General features: G+C 37.0%; 1 protein-coding gene and 1 pseudogene across 4 annotated transcripts in view; both read left to right on the top strand.

Moving 5' to 3' along the window:
- SLF2 (SMC5-SMC6 complex localization factor 2) overlaps positions 1-14,565 on the top strand; it is a 52,641-nt gene that overhangs the window by 24,056 nt on the left and 14,020 nt on the right. For all 3 annotated transcript variants that reach the window (XR_014018920.1, XM_081267382.1, XM_081267383.1), the window contains exons 12-17: positions 8,018-8,120; positions 9,254-9,430; positions 11,035-11,132; positions 12,308-12,395; positions 13,592-13,723; positions 14,073-14,150. Coding sequence is in view for 2 of the 3 variants with exons in the window: in XM_081267382.1 (XP_081123508.1) it covers positions 8,018-8,120; positions 9,254-9,430; positions 11,035-11,132; positions 12,308-12,395; positions 13,592-13,723; positions 14,073-14,150 (676 nt within the window). In the remaining variant the exon portion in view is untranslated. The remainder of the gene's footprint in view (positions 1-8,017; positions 8,121-9,253; positions 9,431-11,034; positions 11,133-12,307; positions 12,396-13,591; positions 13,724-14,072; positions 14,151-14,565) is intronic.
- Positions 1,313-2,378, top strand: LOC308633955 (ribose-phosphate pyrophosphokinase 1-like; annotated as a pseudogene). The gene has a single exon. The product of its transcript is annotated as a ribose-phosphate pyrophosphokinase 1-like (transcript).

Consider the following 14,565-nt stretch of genomic DNA (forward strand, 5'->3'; position numbering starts at 1 on the left):
TAAGTTACATAAAATAACAGTTGATATTGGTTTAATGAGTTCAGTATTGTTCTTTATTATTTTAAAGGAATCTCTTAGAGTTGAGATCAATCTTAAAATAGATACATTTTTAACATGTCTTTTTTTTTTTTTTTTTTAAAGAGAGAGTGAGAGAGGAGAGAGAGAGAGAGAGAATTTTTTTTTTTTAATATTTATTTTTTAGTTCTCGGCGGACACAACATCTTTGTTGGTATGTGGTGCTGAGGACCGAACCTGGGCCGCACGCATGCCAGGCGAGCGCGCTACTGCTTGAGCCACATCCCCAGCCCCAACATCTGTCTTAATCTAAAAGCCATTATCATGTTTAACAGGGAAATGATAGAAACATCTCCATAAAATGTTGTGGTTTTTCTGGTTTTTTTTTTTTTTTTTTTTTTTTTTTTTTTTTTCTGATACTAGGAATTGAACCCAGGGGTGCTTAACCACTGAGCCACATTCTCAGCTCTTCCTATTTTTTTGTTTTGAAACAGGGTCTCACTGAGTTGCTGAGGCTGGCTTCAAACTTGTAATCTTCTTGCCTCAGCTTCCCAAGTCACTGGGATTACAGGTGCATGCCACCACACTCGGCTCCCATAAAAAGGTTTTTTAAATCCAGGTGTGGTGTGGTGGCACATATCTATAATCCCAGTGACTGGGTATGCTGAGGTAAAAGGATCACTAGTTCAAGGCCAGCCTTGGGAACTTAGTGAGACCTTGTCTCAAAATAAAATGAAAAGGTCTGGGGATATAGTTCAGTGATAAAGAACCCCTGCGTTCAACCCCCAGCAGCCCCACCCCCCAAAAAAAGTAAGATTACTCATTGTTTTGTAGATATTGACCAAAGTCATTGGCAAGAGGAAAGAAATAGCATATAAAAATCAGAAAGAAGTTGATGATAAATCATTTATTTGATAAGTGATTTAATCCATACATAGAATTGTATAATCAGTTGAAAAACGATGAAAAATAGAATTTGATATGGGTGCCAGCATACAGAATTTATGAAAAACCAATAACCCTTAGATAGCTGATCTGCAGCTAATTTAAATGATAACACTGAAAGATAAGACAGTAAATTTTTTAATTAAAATTTTCATTGATAGTAATTTTTTTTAAAAGAAATACCTAGGAATAAACTCAACTGGAAGAGTGTGAGAGAGAGAGTGTGTGTGTGTATGTGTGTGTGTGTGTGTGTGTGTGTAGGTAAAACATTATTAAAAGACAAAAAGGACTTTAGGGGAAAGCCTGTCATAGTTCTAATATGAAAATTACACATTATTTATAATGAGATCCTGAAGATGGCGGAGTAGCAATGCGAAGTGGTCAGTATTAAGTCTTTGGGCCGACTTGGGTTCTGGTCTCTGCAGCAGCAGTGATCGCTGAGCGATGAGTGCCTAGGATAATTGCCCAAGATGCTGAATATCAAAATCTTCAGTGGCAGCTCTCATCAGGATTTACCTAGAAAATTGCTGACCACTTGGGCCTGGAGCTAGGCAAGGTGGTGACTAAGAAATTCAGCAACCAGGAGACCTCTATGGAAATTGGTGAAAGTGTACATGGAGAAGATGTCTACATCATTCAAAGTGGTTGTGGTGAAATCAATGACAATCAAATGGAGCTTTTGATCATGATTAATGCCTGCAAAATTGCTTCAGCCAGCCGGGTTACTGCAGACATCCCATGTTTCCCTTACGCCCAGCAGAATAAGAAGGAAAAGAGCTGGGCACCAATCTCAGCTAAGCTTGTTGCAAATATGCTGTCTGTAGCTAGTGCAGATCATATTATCACCATGGATCTGCATGCTTCTCAAATTCAGGGCTTTTTTGATATCGCAGTAGACAATCTGTATGCAGAGCCAGCTGTCCTGAAGTGGATTAGGGAGAATATCTCTGAGTGGAGGAATTGCACTGTTGTGTCACCTGATGCTGGTGGAGCCAAAAGAGTGACCTCCATTGCAGACAGGTTGATCGTGGACTTTGCCTTGATTCACAAATAACGGAAGAAGAAGTGGACCACATGGTGCTAGTGGAAGATGTGAAGGATTGAGTGGCTGTCCTTGTGGATGACATGGCTGACACATGTAGCACAACTTGCCATGAAGCTGACAAACTTCTCTCAGCTGGAGCGACCAGAGTTTATGCTGTCTTGACTCATGGAATCTTTTCTGGCCCAGCCATTTCTCGAATCAATAATGCATGTTTTGAAGCAGTAGTGGTTACCAATACCATACCTCAGGAGGACAAGATGAAGCATTGCTCTAAAATACAGGTGATAGACATCTCTATGATCCTTGCAGAAGCCATCAGGAGAACTCATAATGGGGAATCTGTTTCCTACCTGTTCGCCATGTTCCTTTGTAATAGAATAACTTGAGGCTTTTTTAAAAATGAAATAAATTCTACCCCTTGTTTCCCTTGGTATTTTATGGCAAATTCAGCATAAGACCCAGCTTGCTCCAGTATAGCTTTCTATATCCCACATCATGTAAATGAGAGTTTATTGTAAACTGGGGGAAGACAAATTGAGATTAACTGCTGGGATTTCTTTAACTGCATTGTCTCATTCTGGTTTCCTTAATGATTTTGTGAACTTTGCAGCTTTAACTAGAGTTCAGCTGCTGCAAGATATACAGACTTATGAGGGTGTTGAATAAGGCTGTTTGAATGATTGGGGAAGCTCAGACTTTGCATGTGAATGCTTTGGGGATTTTTCTTTGTCAGAACAACTAGCAACAAAGCAGCCCATGTGTGACAAGTTCTCCAAGATCTATGATAAATTAAGAACAAGAGCCCTGGGCAACCCCCAAACTTATTCTCCTGACCAAGCACCCTGTTAAGGCAGGAGCAGGCAACTCAGCCTGAAAAAACTTTTGGGTGGGATCCTGAGAGAGGAGGGGGTAGCACAGTGCAGCAAATGTTTTTTGGGAGGAAGAAGCCTGATTCATTGTCATCTGCTTGACCATGTAGCTTGTATTTCCTCTGTACCTATTCCTTTCTATGGCTTTACAACTTCAGCCATTTTGACCTTTTCCTGGCCAGATATCCTCTTGGGCCCAAACAATCATTGTACCATAGTCTTCTAGAACACAAATTTGCTTCCTGCTTTGTAATTGCTAATATTCACATTAGATATTTTGCTGTAGCTTAACTTTCTTCTTTCTTCCTGGAATCTGTTTGGCCTCTCCAATGACCTGACATTTCTGTTAAAAATTATGAGGCAGGACTGGCCCAAGAAGATCATAAAGCAGTATATTACAATTGGGAGGATACAAAAGTTCCATCAGTGGAACAAAATAGAGAAGTCCAAAAAGAGTGAGCTCTTCAATATCCAGTATTATCCTATATCTGGAAAACCTACTAGCTGCCTGGAAGAAAATTTAGATTTATAACTCAAAAGTTACAGATCAAAGATTTTAAATGTGTACAATGAAAACATAAAAGTAATAGAAGAAACTGGCAGGTTTTTTTAATAATCTTTGAAGAGAGGAAAATGATTTTATATAATACCTTCCATAAAAAGAAATATTAACTTATTTGACCACATTTGAAAAAAATCTGCATGCAAAATCATTATAAACAATATGAAAGAAAAACCGCAAAATGGAGAGGGAGGGTAAAAAGTGTGTGTGTGTATGAGAAGCTGTGTATATGAAACTTAATGTCAAATCAGCAAGAAAAAGATAAATAACCTATTAGGAAAGTGGCAAAGGAAATGAAAAACTTACAGAAAAGGATATAAGAACAATTCTTAAATATTATGAAAATATATTCATGCAAAGGCCTGGGTTCGATCCTCAGCACCACATAAAAATAAATAAAATAATAAAGATATTGTGTCCAACTACAACTAAAAAATAATTTTAAAAAGAAAGAAAGAAAAAGAAAATATATTCAGTTTCACTTAAGAGAAAAATGCAAACTATTATAATTTGGCATGTCCAAAAAATTCTTCATTTCTCAGGTTCTTTTTTCATCTTGCATCCTCAGATGTCATTTATATCTGAATATATGTTGGATAGCAAATTTTTAAATGGAGGTTATACTCCACTTTTACCCCCCTTTGTGATGCTAGGGATTGAACCCAGGGTCTCACACATGCTAGGCAAGTGTTCTACTACTGAACTACACCCCCAGCCCCTGTTTCATCACTTTAAATAAAAAACTTAATGCCTTTGCAGCCCATGCAAAAACCCCACATTTCTCCCACGTATAACTAGAATACTCTTAAACATCTATAATAAAAAATTTACCTTATATTTCTGCATAATATAAACATTTAAAATACCAACTACTTTATTAGTTAACATTTTAATGAACTCTGTGGTAATTTTTTATGTTGTATGCAATAGATTTGAGTTTTTCTTAACTGTTGAAAGTATATACAGTAGTTGAAATAAACAACAAATTAAAGATACATAGTGATTCCTTCAATACATAATAATGCAAATAATATTTGGCAAAATCAAACAATGTTTTATTAGTTACTTAAAATTGAAAAGTTGCATCATTTAGGTTTAATGATTGGACAGGGAAGTTGTGGCTGTAGCACTGTTGCTTCACTGAGTAAAGATTGGGAACAGGTCAGTAAAAGAGTGGCATAGAAATGACAGCAATGTAATGAAATGTATGTTTAATAACATGAGAATGAGTCTGAATCCTGTTGACATATGATCATAGCTCACTCTTCTTTTGAATCAGAACTCACACAAAACATATAGTTTTGCTTGTGTATAAGTATTCATTATAGGAAGTTCTAAAAATGTTTGTAGATTATTAGATACTCAGGGATATATCAGGGATACTGGTACATTTCTTTTCTTGACCATCACTGTCATCTGCTTGACCATGTAGCTTGTATTTCCTTTGTACCTATTCCTATACACAGACTTTGAGTACTAAGTACATCCAAATTTGTTTCAGTTCAATTCTCACATTCCTGTGTTGTTCCTCCTCCTCCTTATCTCATAACTATTTCTTCCTTTTTATTCCCAGTATCAGTTTTCTAATTCAGATTTTCTTTTTCATGCCTAGCCTGGTGAAATTTCCTATTCTCTACCATCTTTCTACCTCCAAGATATTAGTTTCACTGTTAGAAACAATTTTCTCTCCTTTTCGCATCCCATATTTAAGATTTTGCAATTTTACTCTGACCTATTTTCTGTTTTGCTCTCAGACTTTTGTTCTAAGCTAATTGGTCTACTCCTTTTCCCTCCACATCATAGTTTTTAGCCCTTACGTGGTTTTTGCTATATGCCATACGTTATTCTAAGGTCTGAACATAATATCTCACTTAATAGTAACTGCAAATATTTATAGTATTTCATTCCCATTTTGAGTAAGTGGGGTACAGAAAGGTTAATATTAAGGTTAAAGTTAACTTGCCCCAGGTTTATACAGCTAGGAAGGGGCGCAAGGGACTTCTAAGTAGGGTTTTGCTCTGTTTCCTTTTGTTTTGTAAATGGAATTGAACCCAGGAGCACTTTGTCACTGAACTATATTCCCCAATCATTTTTATTTTTTTTTATTTGAGATATGGTCCTGCTAAGTTACTGAGGGTCTAGCTAAGTTGCTGACACTAATATTGTACAAATTTGCAATCCTCCTGCCTCAGCCTCCCAAGTCACTGGGATTATATATAAGTGCCACCACATTAGCCTAAACTGCTATTTTTAAGAATAAGAAAATTGGGCCTGGAGTTGTGGCTCAATGGTAGAGTGCTCGCCTAGCATGCACGAGGCACTGGGTTTGATCCTCAGCACCACATAAGAAATGTAAAATACAGATATTGTGTCCACTTAAAACTTTTTAAAAAAAAAAAAAGAATAAGAAAGTTATTGCCAGGTGCAGTGGTATACTTCTGTAATCCCATCACTGGCTGAAGCAGGAGTATTGCAAATTCAAGGCCAGCCTCAGCATCTTAGCAAGACTAAGCAATTTAGTGAGACCCTGCCTCAAAATAAAAAATAAAAAGGGCTACAGATGTGGTTCAGTAGTTAAGTGCCCTAGGTTTAATCCCAGTACCAAAAAAAAGAGAGAGAGAGAAAGAAAGTTTTTTTCCCGGTGTGGTGGTACATGTCTATAGTCACAGTTACTGGGGAGGCTGAAGCAGGAGAATTGCAAATTTGAGGCCAGCCTCAGCAACTTAAGGAAACCCTGTCTCAAAATAAAAAGGGATGGAAATATAGCTCAATGGTAGAGTGCCCCTGGATTAAATCCCTAATACCACAAAAAATGAATAAATAAAGTGAAAAGGACTAGGGATGTAGCTCAGTGGTAATGCATCCCTGGTTCAATACTCAGTACCAGAAAACATTTCTGACACTAGTTGTATGGGTTTTCCACACATTGTAAGTCTCCAGTTTTCTGTAGACCCCAGCCAGGTGTCCTATGGTTTAATTTGATTCTGGAGCAGAGTTAGTGTGGACTCCCGTGAAAGGCTCAGGCCCACAAGACTGTCCCCACTTATGCCAGTCACAAATCTGGATCTCCTATACTTCTGACCAGTGAGCTATAAATTGGGAAGTCCTATAGTCCCCACTTTAGGTTCAATAAAATTATTGAATAGCTCACAAAACTTGGGAAAACAGTTTATTTACTATTACCAATTTATTGTAAATGATACAACTCAGGAACAGCCAAATGGAAGAGAAGCCTAGGACAAGGCTTGAGGAGAGTATGCCTGGAACATCCCATGCCGTCCAAGTCTACCACCCCTCCCATCATCTGTCAGAAGATTTCCAAACTTTAGGGGTTTTATGGAGTTTCTATTACATAAAGATGATTGACTAAAGCAGTGGCCACTTGATAATTAACCTGATCTCTGGCCCCTCTGGGTGGGCTCAAAGTTTTAACCCTCTCATCACAGGTTGGCAGTAGACCCCATCCTATAGTAGTCACCTCATTAGCATGAACTCAGTTATAGTTGAAGGAGATTTAACAAAAGAGGTTCTTTTTACCCCTGTCAGAAATTCTGAGGGTTTTAGGAGTTCTGTGCCTGGGTTCAAAGACCAGATGTATTTCTTACACTGCAAGAGGATATATATTCTTATTTGTGTGTGTGTGTGTGTGCATGCGTGCGCACAGTTCTGGGGATTGAACCCAGAGCCTCAGGCTTGCTAGGGAAGTGCCATACCATGGAACTACGCATCTAGCCCTTTTCCTTTTGAGACAAGGTCTCCCTAAATTATTCATTCTGGCCTTAAGTTTGCAGTTCTCCTGCCTCAGCTGCCTGAGTATTAACTGGCATGCCCACTCCTGCCTAACTCATTCTTGTTAATAAAAAATGCTTCTGGAAGGAAGGGACTAACACTAATAGTAATTGAGCAAATGGGTGGTGAAAGGGAGCTAGGTTGGGAGAACATTTTTCACAGAGTACTGTGCCTTGATATGTTTTGATTTTTTTAAACATATGAATACATATTTTTTCAAAAAATTAAAAATATCTTTCAAAAACCAAGTTCATGCATCTCCTCTTCCATGAACCTTTACTGACAACTTCAACCCAAATTGGAAAGTGTTAAGAATTATTTCTTCATATCACTGTGGCAGTTTCTTTAGGCATTTAAAATTTGGCATCAAAGCCACCTCCTTACATAGCTTTCTGACACCAAGAGCATTGAGGATAGTACCTAGTAAAAAGTAACTGGTTTAAAGGAAAACTAATGCAGAGATGGAACTCAGATTGGTGTTTGCTACCAGTGGGAAATAGCAGATTGACTTGTTTCTGGCATGAAGGGACCTTGGGGAATCATAGAAATGTTCTATTTCTTGATTTGAATGATGATTATATTAGTATACACACTCATCAAAACTTTAAGTAGGTACATTCCTTTTACTGTATGTGAATTATTTCTCACTAGAGTGTAATTTTAAGAAAAAAGAAAAAAAGTTAAACTGGGCATCTTGAACAACTTTTTTTTTTTAAGTAGTGTTCAGTATTTCTTAAAATGAGTAATCATTTTTCTGCCTAATTTCACATTACTTTATTCACTTCTCAACAGTTCTGAAACACAGACAACATTGGGGGAGAAAGGAAGTGAAGATTCATCTTATAAGCCAATTTTTTCAACTCTTCCTGAAACCAACATTTTAAATGTGGTTAAGGTAGGAAAAAGAGTTTGTGTGTGTATGTGTCCTTAGCAGACAGAGCTAGATGGTTAATAGTAACCAAAAGAAAAGAGAAAGGAAAAAAAATAGTTTCTTTTTTCTTTTTTTTTTTAGAAAGAGAGAGAGAGAGAATTTTAACATTTATTTTTTAGTTTTCGGCAGACACAACATCTCTGTTTGTATGTGGTGCTGAGGATCGAACCCCGGCCGCACGCATGCCAGGCAAGCGCGCTACCGCTTGAGCCACATCCCCAGCCCAAAAATAGTTTCTTACCTAATAAAATTTCTTAGCAATAATTAATCTTTTATTGAAGGTGGGTTTTTGCTGTTTTTATTTTTGTTTAAATATTAAGAGCAGAAGGGAACTTTAGGTCAGTGTTACATCATTAAAGTAGTTTTGAGACCAATTCCTTTTTGGAATTGGGGTATGTAAAGACAAAAGTATCTCAGTATAATTTAGTGATCAAGAATAATAACTGTTAGCTGGGCATGGTGGCACATACTTATAATCCCAGTGGCTTGGGAGACTAAGGCAAGAGGATTGCAAGTTCAAAGCCAGCCTTAGCAAAAGCGAGGTGCTGAGCAACTCAGTGAGACCCTGTCTCTAAATAAAATACAAAACGGGCTGGGGAGGTGGTGGCTCAGTGGTCAAGTGCCCCTGAGTTCAATCCCCAGCACCAAAAAAATAATAATAATAACTGTAAAACATTTTCATGGCTGAATCAAATGTCAAATCAGTGATACTGAACCATTAACAGAATCTTTAAAATCTTTAAATCTTTTTTTAGAGAGAGAGAGAGAATTTTTTAATATTTATTTTTTAGTTTTCGGCAGATACAACATCTTTGTTTGTATGTGGTGCTGAGGATCGAACCGGGCTGCAAGTATGCCAGGCGAACACACTACTGCTTGAGCCACATCCCCAGCCCCCATTAACAGAATCTTGAAAGAAAAAATATTTACCATTTAATTCAGCTTATTAGCAAGAAGAGCATTTCTGGGCCCCCTTTTCTGGATATCTGATACTTGTTTTATGTAGATTTCTCTTTTGCTAAAAAGATTTTACAATTAAAATTCATCAAGTAAAATAAACCTTCTTAAGTTGCTTTGTCTGCATTTGTGTCAAAAAGTTTCTAGGCTTGTGTACATCCATACATCCAGAAGGTTACCAAGACCGTGAAATAATGTTGCTGATTTTGATGTTGTTTAAAATGAGTTTGGAAAAACAGCTGAAACAGATTCCTCTAGTTGACTTTCAGAGCCTCCTGATAAACCTGATGAAGAATATCAGAGATTGGAACACAAAGGTAACATTACTTAAAACTTGAGTATTGGTCTTTTAAATAGCATCACAATTTGACTTTCACAGTGCATACAGAATTAAAATTGTTCCTAAGCTCAGTTAAAATCTTTAACAAGTGGAAAAGAGACTGTGGAAGGGGCTATGTTTCCTGGAACCTGTATTATATAAATTTAAAATATTTATTTTCTAAAACTGCAGCTATTCATTCAACAGAGATGTATTTATTGAGGATTTACTATGGACAGGTATTCATATGATAGGTGCTAGAAACCCAGCTGTGGAAAAGACAATGCCCTTGCCTTCATGAAGTTTTCATCCTACTCAGAGTTAAATGATAAGTAAAGATAGATTGAAATAACATATCAGGTTGTAATTAAGTGTTGCAAATTAAAAGCAAGACGTGGGTCGAGAGAGTAGAAAGATATGGATGCCAGGTTATTTCATATGAGGCAGTCAGGGGAAGACCTTTCTGAAGTGACCTTTGAGCAAAGAGACCTAAGTAAAATTAGGGAATAATTCATACTTAAGGCTAGAATTGAAGTTGAACTTGAGTAGCCATGTGAAGTAGCCATGTACAATTTTTATATAGAACTTTTAAATTTTTCCACCACTTTTTATGGAAAATTAAAAACACAATAGTAGGGAGAGTGTAATAAACTCTTAAGTAGCTACTAGCCAGCTTCAAAAATTATCAAAACACAATCAATCTTGTTTACTGTTACTCCCACCCCACAATTCCCCTACTTATAAGATTATTCTGAACCAACTATTAGGTTTTTTTCTTCCCCTTTGGTACCTGGGATTGAACCCAGGGGTGCTTCACCACGGAGCCATATCCCCAGCTCTTTTCTTTTTTTTTTTTTTTTGAGGCAGGGTCCTGCTAAGTTGCTTAGGGCCTTGCTAAGTTACTGAGGCTGGCTTTGAACTTGCAGTCCTCCTGCCTCAGCCTCCCAAGCTGTGTATGCCACTGTACCTGGCAACTGTTAGGCTTTCAAAAATACTTGAAGCTGGGCATGGTGGTGCACGCCTATAATCCTAGTGACTTGGGAGGTTGAGATTAGAGGATTGCAAGTTCAAGGCCAGCCACAGCAACTCAGTGAGGCCCTAAACAATTTAGCAAGAACCTGTCTCAAGAAATAAAAAGGGCTGAGGATGTAACTCAGTGGTAATGCCCCTGTGTTCAGTTTCCCATTAAGCCCCCACCTCACCCTACCACCACCAAACAAATAGATAAAATGAAATGCTGGAGTAAGATCCCTAAAGTGCAAGAAATTCCAGGTCAAAAAGCATATATGATTTTGTACAGTTCTCATTATACACATTTGGAAACTGGCATTTGTGTTTAGATTGCTGTATTCTTCCAATAAGGACTGTTTAAAGATATGTTATGACAAAATATGAAAGCCAAGTGAATTTCTGATGAATACATTTGGTTTATGATAGTACAGAATCTGTGTTGTATGCCTTTCAGCAGGTTCTAGATTGCATGCATTTTCAAAAATTGAGCATTCTATTTTGTTAGTGCTTCCATTAGAATAGGAAGGGATGTAGATTTGATTATCTGCTGTTCTGTTCGGAAAAAAATCTTGCACATTTCTTTTTTCTCAGGTACCTGAACTCTGTCTGGGCATAAATGAACTCTCCAGCCATCCTCATAATCTTCTGTGGTTGGTACAGCTAGTCCCTAACTGGACATCACGTGGAAGGTATTGAAAAGTGAGAATGAAACATTAAGAAATTTTATGTTTATAATGAAATACTTTTGGGTCCTTTATTTTCAATCACCATTCTTTGAATGTTACATAAGAGCCAATTGTTAATCATATTCAGTTGAGGGTAAAAGCATTTATAACCTGATTTTGATTGTTTTTTTTTTTATATTGGGGATTGAACCCAGGAGTACTTGAGCTACATCTCCAGCCCTTTGTATTTTTTATTTTGAGATAGAGTCTTGATAAGTTGCGTAGGGTCTTGGTAAATTGCCAAGGCTGGCCTCAAATTTGTGATCTTCCTGCCTCAGCCTCCCATGTTGCTGGAATTACTGGTATATACCACCACATCCAGCTGATTCTCATTTTTAATTCAAGTCATTCTGTAATCCTCCTCCTATGTACCCCTCTCCTACCACCATTACCACTGTGCTACATCTCCAGCCACTTTTTTGTTGCCTAGGCTGGCCTCACACTTGTGATCCTCCTGCCTTAGCCTTCTGAGTAGCTGGGATTATAGGAATGCAGCACTGAACCTTACTGTGATACTTTTGAGTTTTAGTTTAGCTGATAATAGATGAAGAATACTGTAAAAATGAATGAATTAGGGCTGGGGCTGGGGCTCAGTAGTAGAGCACTTGCCTTACATATGTGAGGCACTGGGTTCCATCTTCAGCACCACATAAAAATAAACAAAGATATTGTGTCCAACTACAACTAAGAATTTTTTTTTACAACATGAATGAATTATAGGGCTGGGGATGTGGCTCAAGCGGTAGCGCGCTCGCCTGGTGTGCGTGCGGCCCAGGTTCGATCCTCAGCACCACGTACAAAGATGTTGTGTCCGCCAATAACTGAAAAATAAATATTGAAATTCTCTCTCTCTCCTCTCTCTCAAAAAAAGAGTAGCTTGGGAAAGCTGCCCTTTAAAAAAAAAAATGAATGAATTATATAGCCTTCTCTTGAGACATTGCTTATATTTACAGTTAGAACTAGAACAACTTTTGGCCCATTCATTTGTTTCTCAAGTGATATTGATTAAAATGTTATTGTTGTTGTTTTTGTGGTGCTGGGGATTGAACCAGGGGCCTTGTACATATGAGACAAGTACTTCACCAACTGAGCTGTGTCGCCAGCCCAGCTTTCTAAATACTTAAAAATTCTAATTTCAGGCAACTCAGACAGTGCCTCAGTCTAGTGATAATTTCAAAGCTTTTGGATGAGAAACATGAAGATGTCCCAAATGCCAATAATCTGCAGGTATAAGTACTACTTTTTTCTTTTTTAATGTGGTAATGGTAGTGAAGTGTAGTGAAATTGACTCCTAAGTCAAAAACCCTTAGTCATGTTACTATTCATGTAATCTTTAGCATGGTACTTGCCTAACAAGATCCAGTTCCTTAACAGGAGACTAATAGAGCAAAGGAAGGGGATCAAGAGGGAAGGAGGAAGGAATGCAAGAGGTACTGGAGAATAAAATTGACCAAATTATGTTATGTCCATGTACAGATATAGCAGTAGGGAATCCCACTTTTATGTATGTTTATAATGCACTCGTTAAAATAATAATAGAAGGGAGACCATTAGACTAGAAGAAGGAATTTGGGGGGTGGGGGATGAGAGGAAGGAAAGGGGGAGGCACCAGGGAATGAGATTGATCAAAGTAATTTGCAAGTAGAATTATGTCGCAATAAATCCCACTGTTATGTGTAATTATAGTGCACCGATTAAAAAAAAAACATAAAAGAGAACCTATTATTGGCACATAGTGCTACTATTAAAAAAAAAAGATAAATTAAAAATAAAGGGTTCTTGTTTGAATGCAGTTAGTATAAGATACTCTATCAGGTTCTTAATTTTGTTTGTTGCAACTTTTTCCTTTATCACCCATGTAAAAAAGAACATAAAAATAAGTCCTGGGGCTGGGGTTATGGCCCAGTGGCAGAGCACTCACCTAACATGTGCGAGGTACTTGGGTTCGATCCTCAGCACCACATAAAATAAATAAATAAAATAAAGATATTAAAAAAATCTGAATTTAAAAGTAATAATAATAGTAAATCCTGAGATTCACTAATTCATATTTGAATTACACCGTCTAGATTTTTTTTAACTCTTTATAATGATTCTTTTCAGAATTTAGTGATTTCTATCCACTAAGAAATTGAACTTCACTGTTTTTCAAATAATTTCACAAAGAAATTTGTTATTTCTGTTATTTGGCCTTCTAAACATTTATCCTTATTTATAAGTACTAAATCTTTAACTTAAAATCTCATTTTAAGTATTTGAGGACTTTTAAGTAAAGAGGAAATGAATATCACTGGACTATTAAAAAAAAAGCTAAAGAGGACAAATTAGAGAAGGCAAAATGAACAGTGGGGAACACTAGGGAAAAGTAGCCTAAACAACTGTATTGCTTAGCATTATTCATTCTCTCCTTTTTCTTTTGATAGATATCCGTCCTGCATCGATATCTTGTGCAAATGAAGCCTTCTGATTTGTTGAAGAAAATGGTCTTAAAGAAAAGGGCTGAACAACCAAATGGCACTATTGATGACAGTCTTCATTTAGAACTTGAAAAGCAGGTATCTAGAATCTTAAAGAGTACATAAGTGCATAAAGTGATTTTTTTTTTTCTTTTAATTACTGTCGTGACATAACTCAGTAAACTTGAGCTAAGAATTTAGGTAAAAGGATGGTTGTTGATAATGTAAAACTGGAAGGAATTTTTTGTAGCTCTGTACTAGGGTAGTTGTGAAGGATGCACTTGAGTTAGAAATCTTTAAAAGGCCTAATTTAAATGCGTGTCTTTTTCTTTCTTACTAGCTGGATTAAATTCTTTATCCTCCCAAAACACTTTCTTAATGGGTAAATTGTGAGTGACATCAGTGCTAGCTAATTCCTAGGTATTAATTTTATTTATTTCTCTAACAGGCATATTACCTGACCTACATTCTTCTTCATTTAGTTGGTGAAGTTAGTTGTTCTCATTCTTTTTCTTCTGGACAACGGGTAGGTAATGTTTAATGGTTGTGTTTTAAAAGGTGTAACTATTGCTAAAATGAATGAGCATGCTTTAGTTAGGAGAATACTTAATAAAGGTTAACTGAAAAGAGGGGAGTGATAGTAACCTGCAAACATATCATATCAACAAGAATTAATTTGTCAACAAATGTTAGTTCAGTTGGTTGGAGTACAGTTTACCCATCATAACTTGGCAACAGTATAATATATTCATAACCAAGGTCACCAGATATCATTTGGGCAGCTTTTAGCTCATTTCTTCTCATCTCTTTTCACATTTCTTTTTTCTTTCTATTCTTTTTAAAGAAATAACATTTGGCTGGGCATGGTGATGCATGTCTATAATACCAGCAGATCAGGAGGCTGAAGCAGGAGGATTGTTGAGTTCAAAGCCACCTTCAGC

The sequence above is a fragment of the Spermophilus citellus genome (assembly GCF_964194105.1).
Source record: "Spermophilus citellus genome assembly, chromosome: 15".
NCBI lineage: Eukaryota > Metazoa > Chordata > Mammalia > Rodentia > Sciuridae > Spermophilus > Spermophilus citellus.